General features: G+C 43.3%; 2 protein-coding genes across 5 annotated transcripts in view; both read left to right on the top strand.

Moving 5' to 3' along the window:
- LOC306915814 (kelch-like protein 23) overlaps nucleotides 1-25,239 on the top strand; it is a 65,006-nt gene that overhangs the window by 12,332 nt on the left and 27,435 nt on the right. Inside the window, exons 1-7 of one of the 2 annotated variants that reach the window (XM_079493449.1) lie at nucleotides 19,061-19,237; nucleotides 22,728-22,810; nucleotides 22,928-23,122; nucleotides 23,302-23,436; nucleotides 23,534-23,725; nucleotides 24,300-24,443; nucleotides 24,565-24,727. In XM_079493449.1, coding sequence (XP_079349575.1) covers nucleotides 22,730-22,810; nucleotides 22,928-23,122; nucleotides 23,302-23,436; nucleotides 23,534-23,725; nucleotides 24,300-24,443; nucleotides 24,565-24,727 — 910 coding nt within the window. In that variant the 5' untranslated portion in view covers nucleotides 19,061-19,237; nucleotides 22,728-22,729. Of the gene's footprint in view, nucleotides 1-19,060; nucleotides 19,238-22,727; nucleotides 22,811-22,927; nucleotides 23,123-23,301; nucleotides 23,437-23,533; nucleotides 23,726-24,299; nucleotides 24,444-24,564; nucleotides 24,728-25,239 lie in introns of those variants that run through there. The other variant, XM_079493450.1, reaches the window with a different exon arrangement.
- LOC306915815 (kelch-like protein 24) lies at nucleotides 3,498-16,451 on the top strand. Of its 3 annotated transcripts, XM_079493451.1 has the most exons (14): nucleotides 3,498-3,570; nucleotides 3,659-3,742; nucleotides 7,340-7,398; nucleotides 7,514-7,708; nucleotides 7,880-8,014; nucleotides 8,115-8,306; nucleotides 9,215-9,358; nucleotides 9,471-9,633; nucleotides 10,329-10,445; nucleotides 11,283-11,414; nucleotides 13,264-13,452; nucleotides 13,665-13,808; nucleotides 14,385-14,583; nucleotides 14,678-16,451. In XM_079493451.1, the coding sequence occupies exons 3-14, from the start codon at nucleotides 7,342-7,344 to the stop codon at nucleotides 14,847-14,849; spliced, it is 1,839 nt and encodes a 612-aa protein (XP_079349577.1). In that variant the 5' UTR covers nucleotides 3,498-3,570; nucleotides 3,659-3,742; nucleotides 7,340-7,341; the 3' UTR covers nucleotides 14,850-16,451. The 3 variants fall into 3 exon arrangements, with proteins under 3 accessions (XP_079349577.1, XP_079349578.1, XP_079349579.1); XM_079493452.1 differs by having other exon boundaries at nucleotides 3,525-3,742; XM_079493453.1 differs by lacking the exons at nucleotides 3,498-3,570; nucleotides 3,659-3,742 and adding an exon at nucleotides 5,590-5,763.

Raw genomic sequence — 25,239 nt, 5'->3', positions numbered from 1 at the left:
AATAAAAAAACATGCCTCTAACTTAGTGTAGTAATAAAAAGGAAAAAAGTAAATATAAAGTACAGTACTTGAGTAATTGTATTCAGTTACTTTCCACCACTGATCTTGGTTCCATAATAGTCTCACTTAAAGTTATCTATAGTTTGGGCACATAATATCACTCACTATCCTGTTCATTGTTGTTTGTCTATATAGGTGGTAAGAGTTATATTAATAATATTCAGACATGTGAAAAGACGATGGAGTGCTTCAACCCCCAGACCAACCAGTGGACCATGTGTGCCTCCATGCAAGTCAAACGCATCTCGCATGGCGTGGCTGTGGTGGATGGAAAGATCTACGTTCTAGGAGGGCGAGACTTTTCTGGGTATGACACTGTTGCTCCATGAATGTCTGGGGAAATGTGTCTTCTTGTCCACACCAGACATTTCTCTCATGGCTGTTTGTTTTGCGTCTCTTCATGTAGGCCTGTCTGCAACATCGAGTGCTACTGTGAAGAGACGGACGCGTGGGAAGCTGTGGAACAGATGGCTCTTGTTGGCTCTAACTCTGATCTCAAATGTGTGTCTCTCAAGCTGAGGAATGATCATATTCAACCCTTAGATGATGATGAAGATGATGATTCCATACATGATGATAATAGTTCTGATAGTGACTAGGGTTGGGATCTGGAACCGGAAGAACCGGATCCAACATTCAGGAACAGGAATCGTTCCATCACATTTAGTAGCGGTTTTATCACGCTGTCAGAGCAATGTGTGGACTTAATGTCTTCTAGACAATTACAATACCAGTGGTGTGGTTATCAAACTTTTTACCACAACTCTTGCGTCTATTTGGAACATCAAAGGGGAACCGTTAAGGAATTGGACCGTTAACAAACCAGAATCCTTAAGATCCTGAAGGTGACAGAATAGAGATGTGTGTATATAATATGATTAGATTAGATTGATATAATGTAAACAATGAAGATGATGATCGAGAAGACTTCCTCCTGGGACGTCACAGAGAAGAAGAGACACACTGTGTTGTGATGGTGGTGTGAGTTGAGTTGACTTCAGAAGCTCTGCTCAGACCAGCTCACTGTGTTGTGATGGTGGTGTGAGTTGAGTTGACTTCAGAAGCTCTGCTCAGACCAGCTCACTGTGTTGTGATGGTGGTGTGAGTTGAGGTGACTTCAGAAGCTCTGCTCAGACCAGCTCACTGTGTTGTGATGGTGGTGTGAGTTGAGTTGACTTCAGAAGCTCTGCTCAGACCAGCTCACTGTGTTGTGATGGTGGTGTGAGTTGAGTTGACTTCAGAAGCTCTGCTCAGACCAGCTCACTGTGTTGTGATGGTGGTGTGAGTTGAGTTGACTTCAGAAGCTCTGCTCAGACCAGCTCACTGTGTTGTGATGGTGGTGTGAGTTGAGTTGACTTCAGAAGCTCTGCTCAGACCATCTCACTGTGTTGTGATGGTGGTGTGAGTTGAGTTGACTTCAGAAGCTCTGCTCAGACCAGCTCACTGTGTTGTGATGGTGGTGTGAGTTGGGTTGACTTCAGAAGCTCTGCTCAGACCATCTCACTGTGTTGTGATGGTGGTGTGAGTTGAGGTGACTTCAGAAGCTCTGCTCAGACCAGCTCACTGTGTTGTGATGGTGGTGTGAGTTGAGTTGACTTCAGAAGCTCTGCTCAGACCAGCTCACTGTGTTGTGATGGTGGTGTGAGTTGAGGTGACTTCAGAAGCTCTGCTCAGATGAAAGAGATGGGGAGGAGAGAAGGTGCTTCCAGACCGTGGAGTCACGAAGATGCCAAAAGCCGTGAGCGGCAGGTGTCTCTTCCGGGTTTTTAGACAGCTGGTGATTGGAAATGAAGCAGCTCTACCCAACGCTCCAAGTTGCCGCGCGGGTGGAGCTTAATTTCCGTTGAGCTCCACCTTTGCGGCATTTTGCAGCGTCGGCAAAGAGTTTCTGGTTTTCTGGCCAACTTTGTCATTATGCCAATGCCCTCCCCGCAAATGTTGCCACTGCTGTTGTACCGTATTTACTCCCCTCCCAGCGAGGAGCCCCCACCGGGACGACATAGTATTAGTGCCTCCCCCAGCCCCTGCCCAGCGAGGAGCCCCCACTGGGACGACATAGTGCCTCCCCAGTCCATTGGAGTCGCTAGAACAGGTTCCCTCTCCCGGACACGGACAGTGTGTTGGTATAGATGTGCGTCCAAGCCGGATGCCCCATGGTGGATTGGAACCCCCTAGACTTTACCCTGTACTGCCACAACCAGGTGCCACTGAAGTTGGCCTTGTTTTGGTGGTGGGACTCAGTGATGTAACTGACAGATTAGGTTTACAAATAAAAAGATTGTTCAGTGTTTTCTGTCATACATCCATCTAATGTTAAAGGCAGAATGGCGACCAGGCAGAACTATAATATGCAAATAACTAATTTAGTAACTATTAAGAACTGAAGTTGAATAAACTACCTCAATGTGTTTTTTCATTGTAGTTGAGATACTTTGCACCACTGAGAACAATTCAGGAATGTATAAATAGTCCAGATTCGATCTAATCTTCATCCTCTTGTTTCATTTTATATTCATTCAGTGTAGATAGATACATACAGGATTGTAGTCTATAAAAACTTTGTTAAACGTTTGTATACTTGATTTAGTATTTATGTCGGCAACAAAGAAACACTAATGTGACTACACTACCAATCTGGTGGCAAATGTAAATATATACAGGTGCACGGTAAAGAGTTAATTTAACCCTGAACCCGTGAGGGGGTTAAAACACTCCAGATTATACAGTGCCTGCTATTGAGATGGGAGGGGAGAGACATGACGTAAACATGAGTGTAGAAAGTATCACATTTGTCAATTATTAACATTTTATGAGATGGTATTTATTAAACCAAAAATGATATTAATACCATAGTTTGTAGGATGATGGTGGTCAGAACCTGTTGTCTATAGCAGACCTACCCTGCCATCTAGTGGTGGTAACTTGGTAAGGACTCATTGCTCACACATTCATAAAGCTACCACATCTATTCTAAAATAAAGGTTTTATAGTCTTATCTTGTGTCAATTAATGGCCATTTATTTCTACATCATGGGAAAATGCCAACATATGTCGATTCAGCATTCCATGAGAAATGCATAGTTTGGTATGAAGGTAAAGTATGGACTCTATAAGAATAAGTGCAGAGAAACTTAGTTCATAAAGACATGTCATAGTAGTGGACTAGATAGATTAAGATGACACTGAAATCTGTCTGCTTTTGGATGAATAAATATTATTTTTTTACATAAAATAGTTGAACCATATAGCCCGCATATTTTCAATTGAATGCTGTAATAAAGCATTCACCACTAGGGATGCCTTAATTATTTATTTATAAAGTTGATTTACATGTGACCGGTGGGACATTAGGACCTGGGAGCCGCCTGCCCAGAGCGGTAGCTTGACAGAGCCTCTATATTAAAACTCCCGTGAGATCAATGAAGCTCACGTTTGTTCTCGTTCCGTCGTGTGCATGTAGCGTCAGTGCCCAGCAGCCCCCGTCGTGTCCGTGTCAATCAATTTACCAAGGTATGTTACAACAAAGGCTTACATATTGTGGTCTGTTGCATTTAGTGTTATTTAGAAGTGTAGATACTTATTGTTGTTGTGCTTCTAGAAACTGTTGGTGCTGTTGTGCGGCTAGGCTGTGCAGAGCAGACTCCACTTGGACCCAGTGTCCACACACATTAACAGAACACAGGTATGAGTCTCACACTTAAATGTGGATTATGGTGGCATGCCAAAGGTAGCCCTTTGGCATGCAACCACCCTATGTCATGCTTTTTAATTCACATATGTATTGTGATGGGGGAATTAATATTGTTTCTGTATTTCATGGTAGAACAATGTCAGACCGGATCCAGACCTGGCTAGCCTGAATCCTGCCTACTGGGTATAAGTGCCTTGGGCCTAGGAGGTAGGAAGTTAGGCTTGCCAGTATATGGTTATATTATAATTGGTTCTTATGATGGGTGCTCGGTGTCTAATTGCTCTGTTGTATATTGCAGGCTGAACTGGTGACACAGAGTGGTCAGCAGACAGCCATTGCTCTTTTCCTCAGTTTTATTTTGTTTTTAATTGTTTCCATGCTCTACAGTGCCTCCACTATTTTATAACATTATTGAAAGAAACCCCCTTTACTGTATCTTTTACTGAATGACTGTTGTTACCCCCCCTTCCTAGCTCCTTTCGGAACCCTACGTTAAAGTTTCTGACATTTTGATGACTTTATGTAGGGTTCCTTATCACCGGATTCAAGCGACATGGGATGCAATCTGATTTCCCCTGACTTACCCCTGTGCTGCGGTGTGGGTGTCACGCTGACATATTCCAAAAGAAGCATATGAACGCTATAGGATACAACGAACCCTCTCACCCCCCCCCCCCCCCCCCCCCCCCCCCCCCCGAACGGCACAGAAGCCGTTAAGTATTTTTAATGTTTGTACGACCGTTTGGCAGCTCTGAAATTCTCTCTTCGGTCCCTCCTTGTTGACATCTCTGTTGGCTAGCTGCGCCTACGAGGCGCGTAGGGAGGCGCAGCTAGCCAACCGAGAGGCTGGAGGCGGTACAATGGGATGTCAACAAGAGAGAATTTCAGAGCTGCCAAAACGGTCGTACAAACATTAAAAATTAACGGCTTCTGAGCCGTTCGCGTTGTCTCCTATAGCGTTCATATGGTTCTTTTGGAATATGTCAGCGTGACACCCACACCGCAGCAGAGGGGTAAATCAGGGAAAGTCAGATTGCATCCCATGTCGCTTGAAGCCGGAGATACCGGACCCTACGTGGTAGGTCCAAAGGAGCTCAACCCGGGGGGTCCGGAGACGGGATACCCCCCTTCCCCACTTCTAGTGTGATTTTACCTTTTTGACTAACAGTCAGCAAGTGTTTTGTGTGCGCAACACAAGTCGCAGTGCCATGATAGTTGCAGTGATTTATATCTTATTCTCATAACAGTTTGCAGTGATTTATATCTTATTATCTTAACAGTTTGCTGTGTTTATGAGAAGTGCTATATTGTCCCTCCGGTCAAGTAATTGAAATACAACACTTATGAAGGTTTTGCTATCTGTATTATGTGAAATTGTGAATAAAAGTTGATCTAGTGATTGTACACAGAAAAGCCTCTGTCGTCTATAAAGTACCTTGCATGGGGATTTTGGTTACAAGAGTAAATACTGAATACGGGTCTCTCACCCATTGAGAGTGGCGTAGTCCTAGTCTATGAACTTTGGTTCTTATTCCAAAAGTATCATCAGTGTCCATCTGGTCACATACAACTTTATAAATAAATGTTTAAGTTTAACAAAAGCCACCAGGGGGGGGGGGGGGGGGGGTCAAATAAATAAATAAGAACTCTAGTTAACCTAACCTCGCGTCACAAATCACCAGTTGTACCAAACATTTTAGTGGAACTGTGTTCATGATGACGTCAACTTATTTCCGCTCCGACCGGATCAGAAACCCGGAAATGGTACTTACTTTAGTGTCCGGAACTGTTCTTCTGTAGTGTGTTGTTGTCAGGCGGACACAGTTAGTGGTAACACGTCGTCCCTGTGAAGAAGGCATGCAGGAGTAAAGTTATATTATTGTTAAAGTTTAAAACGTCTCAAAGTGAAACTTACATTGTTTGACGGACTAATTCCATTACTGTTTGTGTGCGGCTGTCCGTCTGTTGTGGAACACTTGGTTGGACTTTGGATTTGTAGGCAGAACAACGAGGTTTGTTTATTTGAGTTTTGTTTACGTGTTTGCACATGGACTATTGTCTCTATGAGGTTGGTGGATTGAAAGAGGGTAGTAGTAGCTTAAAGTATACCAAACTATACTTGTGTAAATTAAATGATTGCACACAAACATTTCATTTCATATTCAGTACACTTGGTGGAGTGTATTTGTGTGAAGTGGACCTCTACATGCAGTAGCTATACTGTAGTTATACTTGGTACAAAGCTGATCTACAAGCTCACAACGTGTCCCCCCATTGATCCAGATTGCATTTCCAATCTGCTTCTTTTAAACAACGTTAAACTCACCAACATTGCAGCTGTAGGGAAAGCTTGAATTATCCTCTTTCAAACTGCAAAGCATTTGTTTCATGAAAATGTTATGAGCTACTTTCTGTCAAGCAAGTGTTGGAGTTTGGAAGTGCTCGTCGAATTCACTGAACAGCCCTGCGTGCCACCTGTTTTGAATTTGCACATAATGCAGGAGGCAGCAGCGCTGCTGTTAATAAAACGAGTGCTTCCAAACTCCAAACAAATGCTTTGCAGTTTGAAAGAGGATAATTCAAGCTTTCCCTACAGCTGCAATGTTGGTGAGTTTAATGTAGTTTAATACAAGCAGATTGGAAATGTTAATTGGATCAATGGGATGTCAATGTATTGCAACTCTAGATTCATCCCATTATTTAAAAGAAAATCTAGTGTTGCAAATTTGCGGCTAGTACTATATAGCCTGTATTATTCTATAGATAACGCTGTAATATGAATGATGCTATGTGCTATATTGTAGTGATGTAGCATGTATTCTTTCTTCTATAGATGATAACATATGACCAATAATAACCCTAATTTTAATTAACTGGCATGAATAACCTAGATGGAATCTAATTAATGGATTATTGTCATCCTTTTTACTTGACTTTTACTGCCTTGACATGTAATGTTTGTTGTAGCCTCGGTACCCAGGCTTCTATTTCCGTTCGCATTCGGCTCAAAAATGAAAAGCCTGGTGAAACCCATTGGGAAATCTGGCATAGGAAGTGGGAGTCAACTTGTATTTTGCTAACCAATAACAGTGCAGAGGGGCGTCACTCCAAATTTGGTGACAGTGTTGTCTGATGTTTTCTGCTGGGTAGGGGAGGGAAGGGCGGGCGCTTAAATCAGTGAACCAATAGGATCCCCCGCATTGTTCTCGCCGGCACCCGCCCCTCTAGACCAGAAATCACACAGGCTGGTCCAGGCTATGTTTGTTGTGGACCCCACGGAGAGGCTGCTACTTTGGTGGCAGCTAATGGGGATCCAAATAAATGGTAAATGGTGCATTTATATAGCGCCTTCATCCAAGGCGCTTTACGTAGATTGCATTACATTCACCCATTCACGCACACACTCATACACCAATGGCGGCGGAAACCATGCAACGCACCAACATCTACATGCGTGAGCAAAAGCGCCCACTTGCATTCCCAGTTTTGGCCAGTAGGCTTAGGCAGCAACATTTCCCAGCCGATCTGGGGGTTGGTGTAAGCACATGTAACAGTAATGTTGTTTGTTCTCTCTCCACCTCACCTCAGCCATGGCTGACAACATCCTGGATGCTGCCAGCCAGAGAGAATCACTGGACACTGACCATGTGAGTGACCGTTTTCAAGCATCATTACCAGATCAGCAACATGACACAGATTGATAGTAGGTTATTTGTCTGATTTATGAATGTCCCTCTGGATGTTGTTGTTGTTGCACTTCAGGAGGACGGCACCAGTGTACCTCTATCCTCCCTGGATGCTGAGGTGTTTGTGGACCCCCACCATCCCAACAAGCTGTTAGAGGGTCTCAACAGGCTGCGTCTCAACAGTGTCTTGTGTGATGTGATTCTGTGCTGTGAGGGACAGGAGGTCTCCTGCCATCGTCATGTACTGGCCTCCTTCAGCCCTTACTTTGAGGTAAATACACATGTCTATTGACCTGCTGTTAAGTCAATTTATTTAAATTCTGCCTTGGCTTTCAGGGGAACTAGTCATCATGCTATTTCCATGCTATATATGCAATCAATTAACTTTTGACACTATGTAAATAAGAAAGGCCTAAACCATTCATCTTTCCAACGTGCACAGGCCATGTTTACATCTGGTATGAGGGAGTCCACACAGGACAGAGTGACCATCAGTGGAGTGCAACCTCAGATGATTGGATTGCTGGTGAACTACGCCTACACGTCTGAGGTGTCCATCTCTGCTGATAATGTACAGGTAATGTATTTTATTATTACCATAAACATCAGTCATTGTCTCCAAGTTAGTCCTACATAACATCAGTTCCCCATAAAGCTAATGTGTTCATTTGTTCCAGGCTCTGCTAGCAGCATCAGACCTGTTGGAAGTCACGTCTGTTCGAGAGGCCTGCTGTGAATACATGAAGCGTCACATGGACCTAAATAACTGTGTGGAGTTTTACTGCAATGCCGACGACCACTCTTGTGAAATGTTGAAGGAACACAGCTTGGATCACATTCTGGAACACTTCGGTGTCATCTACCAGAAGGTCAGTGGTTGGGTAGCGTGATATTGGTCCGACCTCCAGTGATTAGATATATGCATATTAACAGTTCTACTGGGCGGTGGTGGCTCAGGGTAAGAGTGGCTGGATGGTGACCGCAAGGTTGCCAGTTCGAACCCGGGCTCCCCCAGAGTTGGTGTCGAAGTGTCCTTGAGCAAGACACTGAACCCCTAATTGCTCCTGATGTGCTGGTTGGTGCCTTGCATGGTTTCCGCCGCCATCGGTGAGTGAATGGGTGAATGTAATGCACAATCTCTGTAAAAGCACCTTGGATAAAGGCGCTATATAAATTACCATTTACTGCGTACTACGCGTTACCCGCATTATATTCAAATATTCTACGCTGCCGGGATTGTTTTATTACCTTTACATCATACGCTGAAGTATCTGGGCTTTTGATCGTCTAAATTCCGCCGAAGATAGCTTGCGCCGTGTGTTTACATTCCATCGCACCAATCGCCATCTTGCTACGCAACATGGAGGGGGGTGTGAGGCTGTTGTAGTCAGAGAAAACCCCCGTTCACTTGCATTGGACTCAATTTCCCAGAAGCCCTAGCAGCCCAGCGACTGTGTCGATTTCCGGTTTTGACATCATAACAGTTAGCTCCTTCCACCAGCTCCGTGGCAGACGGACTTTCTTTTTAATTATTAAAATAGGGCGATTTAGACACATAAAACAAATAGCGGGGATGTCGTATTAAGCAGGGCATATCGTTTGATCAATCAATTTAACGCCCTCAAAGTGTTAATAAGCTACAGTAATGAGCATTTCACTAAACAAATCATCTATCACCAGTGAACACTTCAGAAGAAAATGTGACTTCAGTGTGAAGTATGAGAACAGTGTCTTCATCTATCAGCTAATTGTGTGTTTTTCTTTCTTCTACTAATAGGAAGAGTTTCTCTCTCTCTCCGTGGAAAGGCTGACAGAGGTTCTCTCCAGTGACCATCTGAATGTTCCAGAGGAGGACATGGTGTTTGAGGCTGCCATGCTGTGGTTAGACAAGTGTCCTACCCGCAAGCAGAGCTTTGGACAGGTCAGTCATTTCTTATTCTCTCACCTTGTAAGACAATCGGAGGTCTCTATCAATGTCATGTTGATCACCCAATATCCAGTTGGACTAGTACTAATACTTGGTGTTCTTTAAGGTGTTGGAGCACATCCGTCTGCCTCTCATCAGTCCCTCCTACCTCCACACTGTGGTTGAGAGTCTGGATGTGGTGAAAGAACAGCAGGGCTGTCAGAGGTTCATCTCTGAAGCCAAGGGGGAGCAGCCACACTCTAACACAGCACGCCCACGCAGGACCACAGGTACCCTGCTGAACACATGCATGCATGTTGCACCTGATGATGCTGGAAAAAGCTTATCTGCCAATAAAATATATGACTGTGGTTTGCTATTCAGGCTTCATAGTGGTTATTGCATCATGATTCCATTATTTTTTCCCATTTCGTTTTTTGTGCTTTTATACATATCAAAATGCGCAACAATTGTCTCCTGGATTCATTCAGTGCCTGCTATATATTTTTTTCCTCTCTGGGGAGAGGGTTCCAGAGGGTTGGGGCTGCCACACTGCAGTCTCTATCCCAGAAGGTTCTACTCTCCATGGGGAGAGAGTTCCAGAGGGTTGGGGCTGCCACACTGCTGTCTCTATCCCAGAAGGTTCTACTCTCCATGGGGAGAGAGTTCCAGAGGGTTGGGGCTGCCACACTGCTGTCTCTATCCCAGAAGGTTCTACTCTCCATGGGGAGAGAGTTCCAGAGGGTTGGGGCTGCCACACTGCAGTCTCTATCCCAGAAGGTTCTACTCTCCATGGGGAGAGAGTTCCAGAGGGTTGTGGCTGCCACACTGCAGCCTCTATCCCAGAAGGTTCTACTCTCCATGGGGAGAGAGTTCCAGAGGGTTGGGGCTGCCACACTGAAAGCTCAACCAAATACATTTGGTTTCTCCTTCAACTCTTAAATCTACTCTGTCTCACCTGCTCCTTCTCCTCTGCTTGTTGAAGTGATTGTGATGCTGAGAAATACTAACAAAGTTGAGAGCTTCGATCCACTGACTAATCAGCGGAAGACTCTTGGACGACTGCCCATGTACCTAGAGGATTATGCTGTGTGTGCATCAGGTGAGGATTACCATCACAGTCAATCAACTTAGGACCTGTAATGCAGTTGTAACCTACCTTTTCAAGCCCAAGGGTACATTTTATTATACCACAGAAATGTGTTAAAAAAACAATTGCAATTTCAGACAAGCTCAATGCATGATCGCACATCCACACAAAGACTAGTAGTTTAAATAAGAATAAACACTGATATAATAATCTAATAATAACCAGTATATAATCAATGCCTAAATAGTAAAGGGATACTAAACCCTTTTTGCAAAAATATATATGTTAATGACGTTTAGAAGATTTAGAACACTTTCCTGGGTTCTTTAGTGTATAATATGTGGTTTTAGATTTGATGAAGATATATTGGTTTCAGTCGCTTCAATCGTTTCACTTTAGTCACGCAGGTCAGGTCAGCGTTGATAAAGTCCCTTTGCTCGGGTTGTGAGCCGATTGGCTGTAGACACTAACTTTGGTAGTGTAACGGTTAACGAGCGGGTCCATTTGGTTACACTGTAACCAAATGGACCCGCTCGTTCACACAAGACAGCTCGGTTCAATATAACATAATTCCTGCTACTATGTCATGTATGAGTATAAGCAGCTAAATTAGTTCCTATGTCTATTAGTTTCAAAGTCGCTGAGTCCCGGCAGATGAACGTTGCTTCAGTTACATTTTTCCAGCCAGGATGAAGATACCAGGCAGCCGTTCGCTTTGTTCGCAGTAGCCTTTTGGTCAATCTGGGAACACACTTTACATTCTTGTGAATCTCACAGTGCTACAGGGTCTAGAAGCATTTATTTTAACAAGGTATAAATTGTTTTAATTCTGCTCTTTCTCCACCGTAGGTTCCAGTCTGTATTTGGCCGGAGGTTTTGATGATGATGATAACGTCAAGAGCAGAGAGATGTGGCGCTATGATGTTCACCATAACTCATGGTTGAGGATGGCTCCCATGAATGAGCCACGCTATAATTTCAGTAAGATTGGCAACATAAAGTTTATGTAATTTGATAAATTATTCTAGACAATATCAGTTGATTTAATATAATATCGAATTATATGGAAATTCATTAAACTAGCAGAGGCACCTGTACAGGTAGCAACATGTATGAGTTCCAACTGCAGAATAATGACATCACAAGTGGATCCAGTTGATAATTGTACATACTGTACTGACTGTAATATTGACCTACCAGTAAGACGCCCTGAGGGGCGAGAAGCCCTCGGTGACGGCAGACTGCTGGGTGAGCGCTGGCGCTTTGGCATGGTGGGGGGGTCAGATCAACATATGGAATGAATTCTGTACTGGCCATATATGGAGCGTGTCTTGAGTGTACAGGGTTTGATGAGGTCAGATCAACATATGGAATGTCAGAACAGGAAGGATGGGTGGGGGGGATCCTCATATGGCAACAGGTCAGTGTTGTGATCTTCATATGTGGAGATGGCCAATTGGCCATATATGGTGGCGTGACGTGTCACGAGATGTGATGTCACGAGGCGTGGCCATATATGGAGGCGTGATGTCACGAGATGTGACCATTAAAGTTCTCAAACTCTGCCCGAACCCGACCTGGCCCGATCGGTACCGGGCCGGGCCGAGCCTTGGGCTCGGTGATTTTCCGTGATTTTGTTCTTTTTTCTTTTTTTCAAAGAGTGTAATTATTATAATAAAAATAGCAATTCAGTTATTTGTGTAATGTGATTGTGTATACATGTAGCCTATATGTATTTATTATGACGAGGGCTGCGCTAGGCGATTCACTTGTCAAACGACGTGACTTCCATTGGAAAAGCATTGAGCCTGAGGCGGCCATGAAACACAGACAGAACAGATCATGTCCGTCCGGCATGTGTGTACGAGGCCAGAGCAGCATGCCCGCCCCGCAGTCCTGCACTGCGTGCAGGCAGTACAGTAGAAAGAACAGTGAACGGTCTGAGACGTTTGCGCACCAAACAAGGTACTAACCACCAGTTAACTTGCCAAGTTGCCATATGCTTAAATGTTTTATAAAATCAATCGGATTATCACACGATATAGCTGAACGAAGCGTCAGGTTTTTGTCATGTTGAGTCTCGTGCAACATGGCTGCGTCTGCGATGAATAAAACCTAATTATTAATCAACGTCACCAAATGATCCATGGTGATATAACTTAAACGCTACACGTAAAGCAACTTCACTTCAGAGGAAACTAAGAGAGGGAGCTGCAGCTGCTATTTGTGTTTACTCACCAGTCACCATCACCACTGTCTGGAATCCATTAGAATGATTGGAAATGGAACGTTAATAGCCTATTCTAACGTGAGTTACATACATCCTTTATTTCAAGTCCTTTGATCTCCGTTCTCACTTTCACACTGAAACACGGCGCCGCCGCGCCGCCATTTAGTGGCGTTTTTTTTCTTTTTTTGTCTGGCTTTTTTCGGGCTTAACATTATGGTCATTTTTACAGTTAGGGTAGGTTCGGGCCGGGCCATTTGAGAACTTTTGTGACCATATATGGAGGTGTGACTAACGGGAGATGCAGGTTTTCATAGTAAATGCAACTTACTGTCGCAATAAATGTGGATCCATTTCTATTGTTCAGTATGAAGTAAATGTATATTCCTGTATTGGAGCAGTGGTGTCGTCAGGCTTCAGTGAGTTAATACTACTTCTATTCCTGACATCACACAGAATGGGAAATATTGGAGGCAGGGTGGATTTAGCTCTTCAAACATGATTTCCAGAATGTATATATGTGAGAATGCCAAATTATAACATATATAATATTTATGCAGTTTCATTTTTATGTTTTCCCTGTTCAACCCCACATGTTCACAGGCCTGGTGATGCTGGATGGATGTGTGTTTGCAGTCGGGGGCCGAGGGAGTGAGAAGAGTGAAGACTCGATGGAAAAATACCACCCGCACACAGACTCCTGGAGGCTCATGGAGTCTGTCGGTGTGGCAGAGCATTACGATACTGACTGCAGTAACGTGGTCGCTCTGGATGGACATCTCTATTGTATTGGTATGGAACAGATTTATGGACCTGCAGGTTCAGCCTGTAGGTGTTGTGCAGTTGGGGTGTCATGAGATTGTGTTATTCATGTTTCCAGATTGGTGTATGTCAAGCATAATGGTTCACTGAAAATGTACAAATCCTTTGGTATTATTATGTATCCATGCTTCTCCTGTTGACAGTGAATAATGTTTTGATGTTTGTGTCCTCCTGGACTCTAGGTCGCATTCGATGTGGCGAGCTACGTGACCAGGTGGCCAAGTACAACCCTAAAACATCGGTGTGGACACAACTCGCTCCTATACAGATTCCACGAGAAGATCAACCAGCTGCTTGTGTTCTGAATGGAAAGATCTACGTTACAGGTATCATACCTCTACTTAAAGGCTCTTAGTCAGTGGTGGAAGAAGTACTCTGTTTTCTTTTTACTTAAGAATAGCGATACCATAATATTGAAATACTTTTACACCCGAGAGAAAGTACAAACGTATAGGCATAAAATTAAAGGTTGCTTGCAATATCAAAAATAAAAATACTCGATATGCAAAATTCACAATTTTACTATTCATTTGGAATAAGTAATGCATCCATGTATTCATCACTTTAATGTTAGATGTGGTACAGTTTCTGTTTAGCTTAACTAATAATAATACTACACATTTATCAGCATGTTTAAATAAATAGTGTTTGCCTCTTAAAAGACAGGAAAAAGGAAACATTCAAGTAAATTAAAAGTATTCAGTTACATTCCACCACTGATCTTAGTTCCATAATAGACTCACTTAAACTTCGTTATAGTTTAAACTTTATTATAGTTTGGGCTCATAATAAAACACACTAATCCTGTTCATTCTTCTTAAACTTCATTATAGTTTAAAATTCATTATAGTTTGGGCTCATAATAAAACACACTAATCCTGTTCATTCTTGGTTGTCTATAGGTGGTTGTAGTGATAATAATTCAATTGAAAATACGATGGAGTGCTTCAACCCCCAGACCAACCAGTGGACCATGTGTGCCTCCATGCAAATGGAACGCGGCTGGTCGAAGGTTAGAATGGTTGTGGTGGATGGAAAGATCTACTTTCTAGCTGCGCGAAACTCCTATGAGGGTGAAGACGATGACGAGGATGACACTGAGTATGACACTGTTGCTCCTTGAATGTCTGGGGAAATGTATCTTGTCACACCAGACATTTCTCTCATGTCTGTTTGTTTGTGTCTCTTTTTGTAGTTTTATCCACAACATCGAGTGCTACTGTGAAGAGACGGACACGTGGACAAATGTGGGAGAGATTGCTAATGCTAGCTTCGAGCTCGAATGTGTGTCTCTCAAGCTGAGGCGGGATCACGGTCAACCCATTGATGATGATGATGATTCTGAAGATGATTCTGATGGTGACTAGGGTCGGGTTCTGGAACCGGAACCAGCATTGAGGAGCTGGAATCTGTTCTATCACACTTGGAACCAGTTTGCCACACTGTCAGAGCTGGTATGTGGACTTCATGTCTGCTACAATTACAATAGCAGTGGTTCTCAAACTTTTCTATTTTTATATCAAGGACCAACATAACTCTGAGTTACAGACATTGTGTTTAAACAAATCTATATAATTTTGGCCTTCATTAAAATGTTTGATAAATATAGGATTCGTCAAATTGGGAACCGTCAAGGAATCTGACCGTTAAGAGGGAATCGTTAACAAACCAGAATCGTTAAGATCCTAAAGGTGACAGAATAGTGATGTGTATATAATATGATTAGATTAGATTGATATAATGTAAACAATGATCAAGAAGACTTTCTGCTGGGACGTCACAGAGAAGAAGAGACTCACTGTGTTGTGATGGTGGTGTGAGTTGAGTTGACTTCAGAAGCTCTGCCCAGACCGGCTCACTGTGTTGTGATGGTAATGTGAGTTGAGGTGACTTCAGAAGCTCTGCTCAGACCAGCTCACTGTGTTGTGATGGTGGTGTGAGTTGGGTTGACTTCAGAAGCTCTGCTCAGACCAGCTCACTGTGTTGTGATGGTGGTGTGAGTTGAGTTGATTTCAGAAGCTCTGCTCAGACCAGCTCACTGTGTTGTGATGGTGGTGTGAGTTGAGTTGACTTCAGAAGCTCTGCTCAGACCAGCTCACTGTGTTGTGATGGTGGTGTGAGTTGAGTTGACTTCAGAAGCTCTGCTCAGATGAAAGAGATGGGGAGGAGAGAAGGTGCTTCCAGACCGTGGAGTTACGAAGATGCCAAAATCCGCGGGGGCGGCAGGCGTCTCTTCCTGGTTTTTAAGACAGCTGGTGGATGGAAATGAAGCTCCACCCTTGCTGCATTTTGCAGCGTCGGCAAAGAGTTCCGGTTTACTGGCCAACTTTGTCATTATGCCAATGCCCTCCCCGCACATGTTGCCACTGCTGTTGTACCGTATTTACTCCCCTCCCAGCGAGGAGCCCCCACCGGGATGACATAGTGCCTCCCCCAGTCCCCTCCCAGCGAGGAGCCCCCACCGGGACGACATAGTGCCTCCCCCAGCCCCCTCCCAGCGAGGAGCCCCCACCGGGACGACATAGTGCCTCCCCCAGCCCCCTCCCAGCGAGGAGCCCCCACTGGGACGACATAGTGCCTCTCCAGCCCATTGGAGTCGCTAACACAGCTTCCCTCTCCCGGACACGGACAGTTGGATGCCCCGTGGTGGATTGGAACCCCCTAGACTTTACCCTGTACTGCCACAACCAGGTGCCACTGAAGTTGGCCTTGTTTTGGTGGTGGGACTCAGTGATGTAACTGACAGATTAGGTTTATAAATAAAAAGATTGTTCAGTTTTTTCTGTCATACATCGATCTAATGTTACAGGCAGAATGGTGACCAGAAATAACTATATATGCAAATAGCTATAGTAACTATTAAGAACACAAGTTGAATAAAAACACCCTCAATGTGTTATTAAATTATTGTAGTTGAGATACTTTGGACCACTGAGAACAATTCAGGAACTCATAAATAGTCCAGATTAGATATAATCTTTTTTCAGTTTATATCCATTCAGTGTATATCCAACAGGACTATTAAGACTTTGTTTATACTTGATTTAGTATTTATGTCAGTAACAAAGACAAACACTAATGTGACTACACTACCAATCTATTACAGTACTGGTGGCAAATGGAAATATATATACAGTCAGCACCGTAAAGAGTGTTAATTTAACTCTGAACCTGTGAGGTGTTAAAACACTGTACAGTGTCTCCTATTGAGATGGGAGGGGAGAGACAGGATTTCAGATTGTATTGAAGCGATAGCCCCGTTGAGATGCAGCATCTCATTTTCAAGGGGCAACCCGTAACACACAAACATGATACATAAAATGTACAGTACACAGATACAGACAATATACCGATACATGCATGTATAAATACACAGACAGCTTGCTCAGTCTCTCCCACCAACCACCACATCATCAGCTGTTAAGCAACAGAGGAATGAAAGTGCAAATACATCTGTGAATGTGCTATAACTGGTACTTCAAATGCAATAACCAAGGTGAATGTGTTATAACTGGTACTTTATAAATGCATAACCAAGGTGAATGTGCTATAACTGGTACTTTATAAATGCATAACCAAGGTGAATGTGCTATAACTGGTACTTTATAAATGCATAACCAAGGTGAATCTGCTATAACTGGTACTTTATAAATGCATAACCAAGGTGAATGTTTTACAACTGGTACTTCAAATACATAACCAAGGTGAATGTGTTACAACTGGTACTTCAAATGCATAACCAAGGTGAATGTGCTATAACTGGTACTTTATAAATGCATAACCAAGGTGAATGTGCTATAACTGGTACTTTATAAATGCAATAACCAAGGTGAATGTGTTACAACTGGTACTTCAAATACATAACCAAGGTGAATGTGCTATAACTGGTACTTTATAAATGCATAACCAATTGGGTGAATCAAGATGTAAATGAAGGGAAGTCCTAAAGCAACTGAAGGGTGAAATTGATCTAAGAGATCGAGGAAGATTATTCCAATCAAATGGGGCTTTATAACAGAAAGAGCTCCGTCCAACCCCTTTTGGTGTTTTAAACATGTTATGATTTAGCTATTGAAAAATAGCAGATCTACAAGCTCGTAGCGCGCCACTCTGCTATTTTTGAAAAATTGTTAAAATGTTGCGCAAATCATTGAATATAATATTTCAGAGCGAAATTTTTAACTAAAATATTTGCTTCTGGGGGGTCCCTGGAACTACATATTTTGAGATGGGGGTCCATGGCCCAATAGAGATAATTCCTGGGGGTCCTTGACATGAAAAAGGTTGAGCACCACTGACATAGAAACAGGTTTTTCAGAAAAATGTCGACCTCAGTCCAAAATGGGTTAAAGTAAGTGTAAAATAGCTCGAACCAGTGCTGATTATTTCGTTAGGACCCACTACAGTGGGGTTCGATACGAACTTAACCGGGATGTGGAAACCTCTACTTCAATGCTCTACGAGTTGCTTAGCCATTAGCCAGTTTATAAGTGCATATATGGGACTATGGGTTATCCCATATATGGAACTCTAAGTGAAAGCCTTCGCAACAGTAAGGGTATTGTGTTGTATGTAGATGTCCAAGTGGATATGATGAAGTAGACTGGGCCACGTACTGCTTCAGGTATTAACTTAAGGACACTTACAATAAATACATTTATAAATGAAGAGAAAGCAATGTAATGTAATTGCCTTCTTGATTTAGGCTGCAGCCAATTGAGCGAGTTGTACATGAAGCAGTGATGAGTATCATGTGGACATCTCAATATAAACCTGCACAGGGAGTTCTATAAGACAGGGGCTTAAGATGAGAGTCTGTGGTGTTCTGGTAGGCCTACGCTGCTGATGTGTACCAGAACACCACAGACCCATAATGACGTAAACATGAGTGTAGAAAGTATCACATTTAAAAAATATTATGTGATGGTATTTATTAAATTAAACCATCCGCTGTGGTTCTAATACCATAGTTTGTAGGATGATGGTCAGAACCTGTTGTCTGTTATCTGTAGCAAACCTATACTGCCATCTAGTGGTGGAAAGGACTCATTGCTCACACATTCATAAAGCTACTTGTGTCTTTATTTATAAATGAAATGAAATGAAATGATTACTATATTTACCCAGGGTATCTGGGCTAAGCTCAAGAACTTGTTTCCAGCCAGGCCTTGCTCATAGAACATTTCATCGTAGTGGTTCAAGGCCTTGTTCAAGGGCACTTCAGCGGTGGTAATTATAACGTGTCGGACCGCTGATTCGAACTGGCGACCTTCCGGTATCAAGACCGCTCCGCAATCCGTTCGGACAATATCTAAAAAATATATTTATAAGTGCAGAGAAACTTAGTTTATAAAGACAAGAGGTCATAGGTCATAAAGACAGGTCATAGAAGTGGACAAAAAGCTTCTCAAATTGAAGTAGATTAAGATGACACTGAAATCTGTGCTTTTGGCCGCATGATGACGTCAAGTTATTTCCGCTCCGACCGGATCAGAAACCCGGAAATGGTATTTACTTTAGTGTCCGGAACTTTTCTTCTGTAGTGTGTTGTTGTCAGGCGGACACAGTTAGTGGTAACACGTCGTCCCTGTGAAGAAGGCATGCAGGAGTAAAGTTATCTTATTGTTAAAGTTTAAAACGTCTCAAAGTGAAACTTACATTGTTCGACTCACTAATTCCATTGCTGTTTGTGTGCGGCTGTCCGTCTGTTGTGGAACACTTGGTTGGACTTTGGATTTGTAGGCAGAACAACGAGGTTTGTTTATTTGAGCTTTGTTTACGTTATGTTTGTATCATAGCCTATCATTACATGCGTGTTGTCGTGAGAGCTTGTTTATAGTCGGACGTTGGATTTAGGCAGATATTAGAATGGTGTACTTCTGGGCTCCGTTCTTTTGGCAAATCTAGAATTTCCTGTTTGAGAGCTAGCAAATTTAAGACATCCGGTTGCTTTCAGAATAAAAGCGTGGTTAATTAAATAATTATTACATTACATTATTAGTATTGTTATTACATTACAGTTATTGTGAAGACACACATTATGTTTCTGTGTAAAAATAAGTAATTAAATAACGTAAAAAAGTTATCTAAATGGATAAATGCCCAAGTCCATGCACTGGAGTGCCCAAGTCCATTCACTGGAGTGCATGGACTTTATAAAGTGGACACTGGACAAAAATCCCTGCTATGTATCGACTAGTGTGACATACGCACATGTCCGTGGAGACCTCCTCTACAACACCACACTGTCCGCTAAGCAGCAGAGGTGTAAAACAAAAATTGGCACGCCATACAGTGAGGTGAAACATAAAAAAATGTCCCATTTCCAGACTAAAGTCAACTAAAGTGGACACTGGACAAAAATCCCTGCTATGTATCGACTAGTGTGATATATGCACATGTCCGGGGAGACCTCCTCTACAACACCACACTGTCCGCTAAGCAGCAGAGGTGTAAAACAAAAATTGGCACGCCATACAGCGAGGTGAAACATAAAAATATGTCCCATTTCCAGACTAAAGTCAACTAAAGTGGACACTGGACAAAAATCCCTGCTATGTATCGACTAGTGTGACATACGCACATGTCCGGGGAGACCTCCTCTACAACACCACACTGTCCGCTAAGCAGCAGAGGTGTACACATTTAATTGGCACACCATACAGCGAGGTGAAAGGTCAAAAAACATTCCATTTCCAGACTAAAGTCAACTAAAGTGGACAATGGACAAAAATCCCTGCTATGTATCGACTAGTGTGACATACGCACATGTCCGTGGAGACCTCCTCTACAACACCACACTGTCCGCTAAGCAGCAGAGGTGTAAAACAAAAATTGGCACGCCATACAGCGAGGTGAAAGGTAAAAAAAAATCCCATTTCCAGACTAAAGTTAACTAAAGTGGACACTGGACAAAAATCCCTGCTATGTATCGACTAGTGTGACATATGCACATGTCCGGGGAGACCTCCTCTACAACACCACACTGTCCGCTAAGCAGCAGAGGTGTTAACTTTAGTCTGGAAATGGGATGTTTTTTGACCTTTCACCTCGCTGTATGGCGTGCCAATTTTTGTTTTACACCTCTGCTACTTAGCGGACAGTGTGGTGTTGTAGAGGAGGTCTCCCCGGACATGTGCATATGTCACACTAGTCGATACATAGCAGGGATTTTTGTCCAGTGTCCACTTTAGTTGACTTTAGTCTGGAAATGGGACATTTTTTATGTTTCACCTCGCTGTATGGCGTGCCAATTTTTGTTTTACACCTCTGCTGCTTAGCGGACAGTGTGGTGTTGTAGAGGAGGTCTCCACGGACATGTGCGTATGTCACACTAGTCGATACATAGCAGGGATTTTTGTCCAGTGTCCACTTTAGTTGACTTTAGTCTGGAAATGGGACATTTTTTTATGTTTCACCTCGCTGTATGGCGTGCCAATTTTTGTTTTACACCTCTGCTGCTTAGCGGACAGTGTGGTGTTGTAGAGGAGGTCTCCCCGGACATGTGCATATGTCACACTAGTCGATACATAGCAGGGATTTTTGTCCAGTGTCCACTTTATAAAGTCCATGCACTCCAGTGAATAGCATTTATCCATTTAGATAACTTTTTAATTACTTATCTTTACACAGAAACATTACTTATTACTTATTTTTACACAGAAACATAATGTGTGTCCTATAGCATCGTTTAAATGCTTAATTTATAGTTTTAATGTGCAAATTAATCTTTTTTTCGGGTACTCTTATTTTGAAGAGATCGTCCCCCGGAAGTCTTATATTTGCTAGCTTAGATTTGCCAGAAAAACAGTGCCGTACTTCTGCGTGTTGCCAAGTGTTTGCACATGGACTATTGTTTGATTGATTGATTGAAGAATTTATTAACAGTTTGCAGAATTACAGTACATTTCAAGCACAAACTCAATACAAAGGCTGTTAACTGTGAGTGGACGACCCAATTAAGCATTACACTTGTTTCCAATAGGGTCCACCATGTTCAAATCATCAAAACATTTAGAGACGTACAAATAGACACTTCTATAGACAGAACAGGAATTCATCATAAAGGAGGTAAAAAGGGAAAAGAAACATATACAGTGAGGGGGAAAGAAAGGGGTGGGCGGTGGGGGGGATTCACGTTCAGCTCCGTTAATTTGTTTGTTTTCCTTGGAGGAGCTGCGTTGGGTCCCCAAGTCGGCTCCGTGGCCGTACCTAGCCCGTGTCCGGACCCCCCGGGTTGAGCTCCTTTGGACCCCTACCCCGTAGGGTCCGGTATCACCGGCTTCAAGCGACATGGGATGCAATCTGACTTACTCTGATTTACCCTTGTGCTGCGCTGTGGGTGTCACGCTGACATATTCCAAAAGAAGCATATCATTTCTATAGGATACAACGAACCTTCTGCCCCCCCCCCCCGAACGGCACAGAAGCCGTTAAGTATTTTTAATGTTTGTACGACCGTTTTGGCAGCTCTCTTGCTTCCTTCCTTGACTTCCTTATTGACATCCTATTGTACCGCCTCCATCAACGTGGCTGGCTACCTGCGACAGAGGCAGGAACGCGCAGATAGCCAGTTCCGGCGCTCTGTCGCAGGTAGCGAGCCACGGTGATGGAGGCGGTACAATAGGATGTCAATAAGGAAGGAAGGAAGAGAGCTGCCAAAACGGTCGTACAAACATTAAAAATACTTAACGGCTTCTGTGCCATCAAAATGTCAGAAACTTTAACGTAGGGTTCCGAAAGGAGCTAGCCGTACCTTGAGTTGGCTGTGTGGCCGTGACCGTCTCTTGTGTTGTCCTTGCGTTGGGTCCCCAAGTTGGCTCAGTGGCCATACCTTGAGTTGGCTGTGTGGCCGCGACCGTCTCTTGTGTTGTCCTTGTCTCCAAGAGGTTGGTGGATTGAAAGAGGGTAGTAGCTTAAAGTATACCAAACTATACTAAATGAAATGATTGCACACAAACATCTCATTTCATATTCAGTACACAAAATGCAATTTAGATCAATGGGATGTCAATGGAGGTTATTGCAACTCTAGATTCATACCATTTATAAAAAACAATCTAGTGTTGCAAATTGTGGCTAGTATATAGCCTTTATTCTTCAGTGTAATATGAATGATGCTATGTACTATATTGTAGTGATGTAGCATGTATTCTTTCTTCTATAGATGATAACATATGACCAATAATAATAAAGTTGGTGTAAGTAACAGTAATGTAGTTTGTTCTCTCTCCACCTCACCTCAGCCATGGCTGACAACATCCTGGATGCTGCCTGGCAGAGAGAATCACCACAGGCTGCCAAGAGGATGAGACTGGACACTGACCATGTGAGTGACCGTTTTCAAGCATCATTACCAGATCAGCAACATGACTCACAGATATCGGTAGTTTATTTGTCTGATTATGACTGTCCCTCTGGATGTTGTTGTTGTCGTTGCGTTCAGGAGGACGGCACCAGTGTACCTCCATCCTCCCTGGATGCTGAGGTGTTTGTGGACCCCCACCATCCCAACAAGCTGTTAGAGGGTCTCAACAGGCTGCGTCTCAACAGGTTCTTGTGTGATGTGATTCTGTGCTGTGAGGGACAGGAGGTCTCCTGCCATCGTCATGTACTGGCCTCCTTCAGCCCTTACTTTGAGGTAAATACACACGTCTATTGACCTGCTGGTGTTCAGGCAATGACATTTCAAGTCTGCCTTGGCTTTTACATGAATCAATGTATCATTCTACACAAAATTAATTCATCAGTTAACAATGTAAATAAGAAATAAACTTTGGACACTCCCAAGCCAACCATTCATCTTTCCAACGTGCACAGGCCATGTTTACATCTGGTATGAGGGAGTCCACACAGGACAGAGTGACCATCAGTGGAGTGGAACCTCAGATGATTGGTTTGCTGGTGAACTACGCCTACACGTCTAAGGTCTCCATCTCTGCTGATAATGTACAGGTAATGTATTTTATTATTATCATAAACATCAGTCATTGTCATGTTAGTCCTACATAACATCAGTTCCCCATAAAGCTAATGTGTTAATTTGTTCCAGGCTCTGCTGGCGGCATCAGACCTGTTGGAAGTCACGTCTGTTCGAGAGGCCTGCTGTGAATACATGAAGCGTCACTTGGACCTAAATAACTGTGTGGAGTTTTACTGCAGTGCCGACGACCACTCCTGTGAAATGTTGAAGAAACACAGTTTGGATCACATTCTGGAACACTTCGGTGTCATCTACCAGAAGGTCAGTGGTTGGGTAGCGTGATATTGGTCCGACCTCCCGTTAGATCGACCATTACTAATCTCTAACTCTAACCTAAACGTAACCGCAAGCACGGGAGCAATGCATCCCTCACCAACCTTAATCCGGTCGTTTCAACGCATCCCTCACCAACCTTAATCCGGTCGTTTTAACGCATCCCTCACCAACCTTAATCCGGTCGTTTTAACGCATCCCTCACCAACCTTAATCTGGTCGTTTTAACGCATCCCTCACCAACCTTAATCCGGTCGAACTAACGGGAGGTCAAACCTTATGGCAGCCCCCCAGTGGTTGAGGGTCATACATTTGAGTTGTTTTATTACCATTACTCAACTTCCCACCATCACAACTGACCCAGACCTGGGTAGAAACATTCAATCAGTCACAGTGATTAGATATATGCATATTAATAAGCTACAGTCATGAGCATTTCACTAAACAAATCGTATATCACCAGTGAACACTTCAGACGAGAAAATGTGACTTCAGTGTGAAGTATGGGAACAGTGTCTTCATCTATCAGCTAATTGTGTGTGTTTTTTTCTTCTACTAATAGGAAGAGTTTCTCTCTCTCTCCGTGGAAAGGCTGACAGAGGTTCTCTCCAGTGACCATCTGAATATTCCAGAGGAGGAGATGGTGTTTGAGGCTGCCATGCTGTGGTTAGACAAGAGTCCTACCCACAAGCAGAGCTTTGGACAGGTCAGGCATTTCTTATTCTCTCACCTTGTAAGACAATTGGAGGTCTCTATCAATGTCATGTTGGTCACCCAATATACAGTTGGACTAGTATTAATACTTGGTGTTCTGTGTGTTCTTTAAGGTGTTGGAGCACATCCGTCTGCCTCTCATCAGTCCCTCCTACCTCCACACTGTGGTTGAGAGTCTGGATGTGGTGAAAGAACAGCAGGGCTGTCAGAGGTTCATCTCTGAAGCCAAGGGGGAGCAGCCATACTCTAACGCAGCACGCCCACGCAGGACCACAGGTACCCTGCTTATCTGCCAATAAAATATATGACTGTGGTTTTCTATTCAGGCTTCATAATGGTTATGTTTCATTCCTTACTGACTGCCAGTAGGCAGTAAACAATAGTGAATATACCTCTCGCGCTCCGCGTAGGTCGAGTCTTAATATAAACAAAGTCATGTGACGTGTAGGCTGACCGTGCGTCCCGGTAGGCTATATAAGCACGTGACAGCCCACACCCGGCCTCTTTTTTCTTCTCGCTACCTGACGTGAGTATCGTAGGTAAGTGTAGCTCCTAGAATCTGTACATCAGTTCTGTATTGCAGGTCCAAAGAGTTGTTAAGACACTATATGTGTCGTGGTGTTGACATCCTGCCTGTGGCTATTGCCGAGAGCGCAAATTGTTGTCCTCTCAAGGCTGTGGTTGTCAAAATTATCACCATTTCTCTTTGTTTGTCTTGAGGATCCCTAGCTACAAACACTCTCATGTTTGTTGTTAAAGGGCTTCCTCCACACACTGGGTGTTGGCCG

The sequence above is a fragment of the Electrona antarctica genome (genome assembly GCF_951216825.1).
Source record: "Electrona antarctica genome assembly, chromosome: 22".
Taxonomy (NCBI): domain Eukaryota; kingdom Metazoa; phylum Chordata; class Actinopteri; order Myctophiformes; family Myctophidae; genus Electrona; species Electrona antarctica.
Note: the sequence above shows the minus strand (reverse complement) of the source record. Positions and strands in the feature narration are given on the sequence as shown.

Coding starts and splice junctions, on each gene's coding strand:
- LOC306915815 (XM_079493451.1), top strand. CDS start 7,342: ATGGCTGACAACATCCTGGATGCTGCCAGCCAGAGAGAATCACTGGAC. Junction 13,809..14,384: donor TGGAAAGATCTACGTTACAG/GTATCATACCTC, acceptor GGTTGTCTATAG/GTGGTTGTAGTGATAATAAT. Junction 14,584..14,677: donor GATGACGAGGATGACACTGA/GTATGACACTGT, acceptor CTCTTTTTGTAG/TTTTATCCACAACATCGAGT.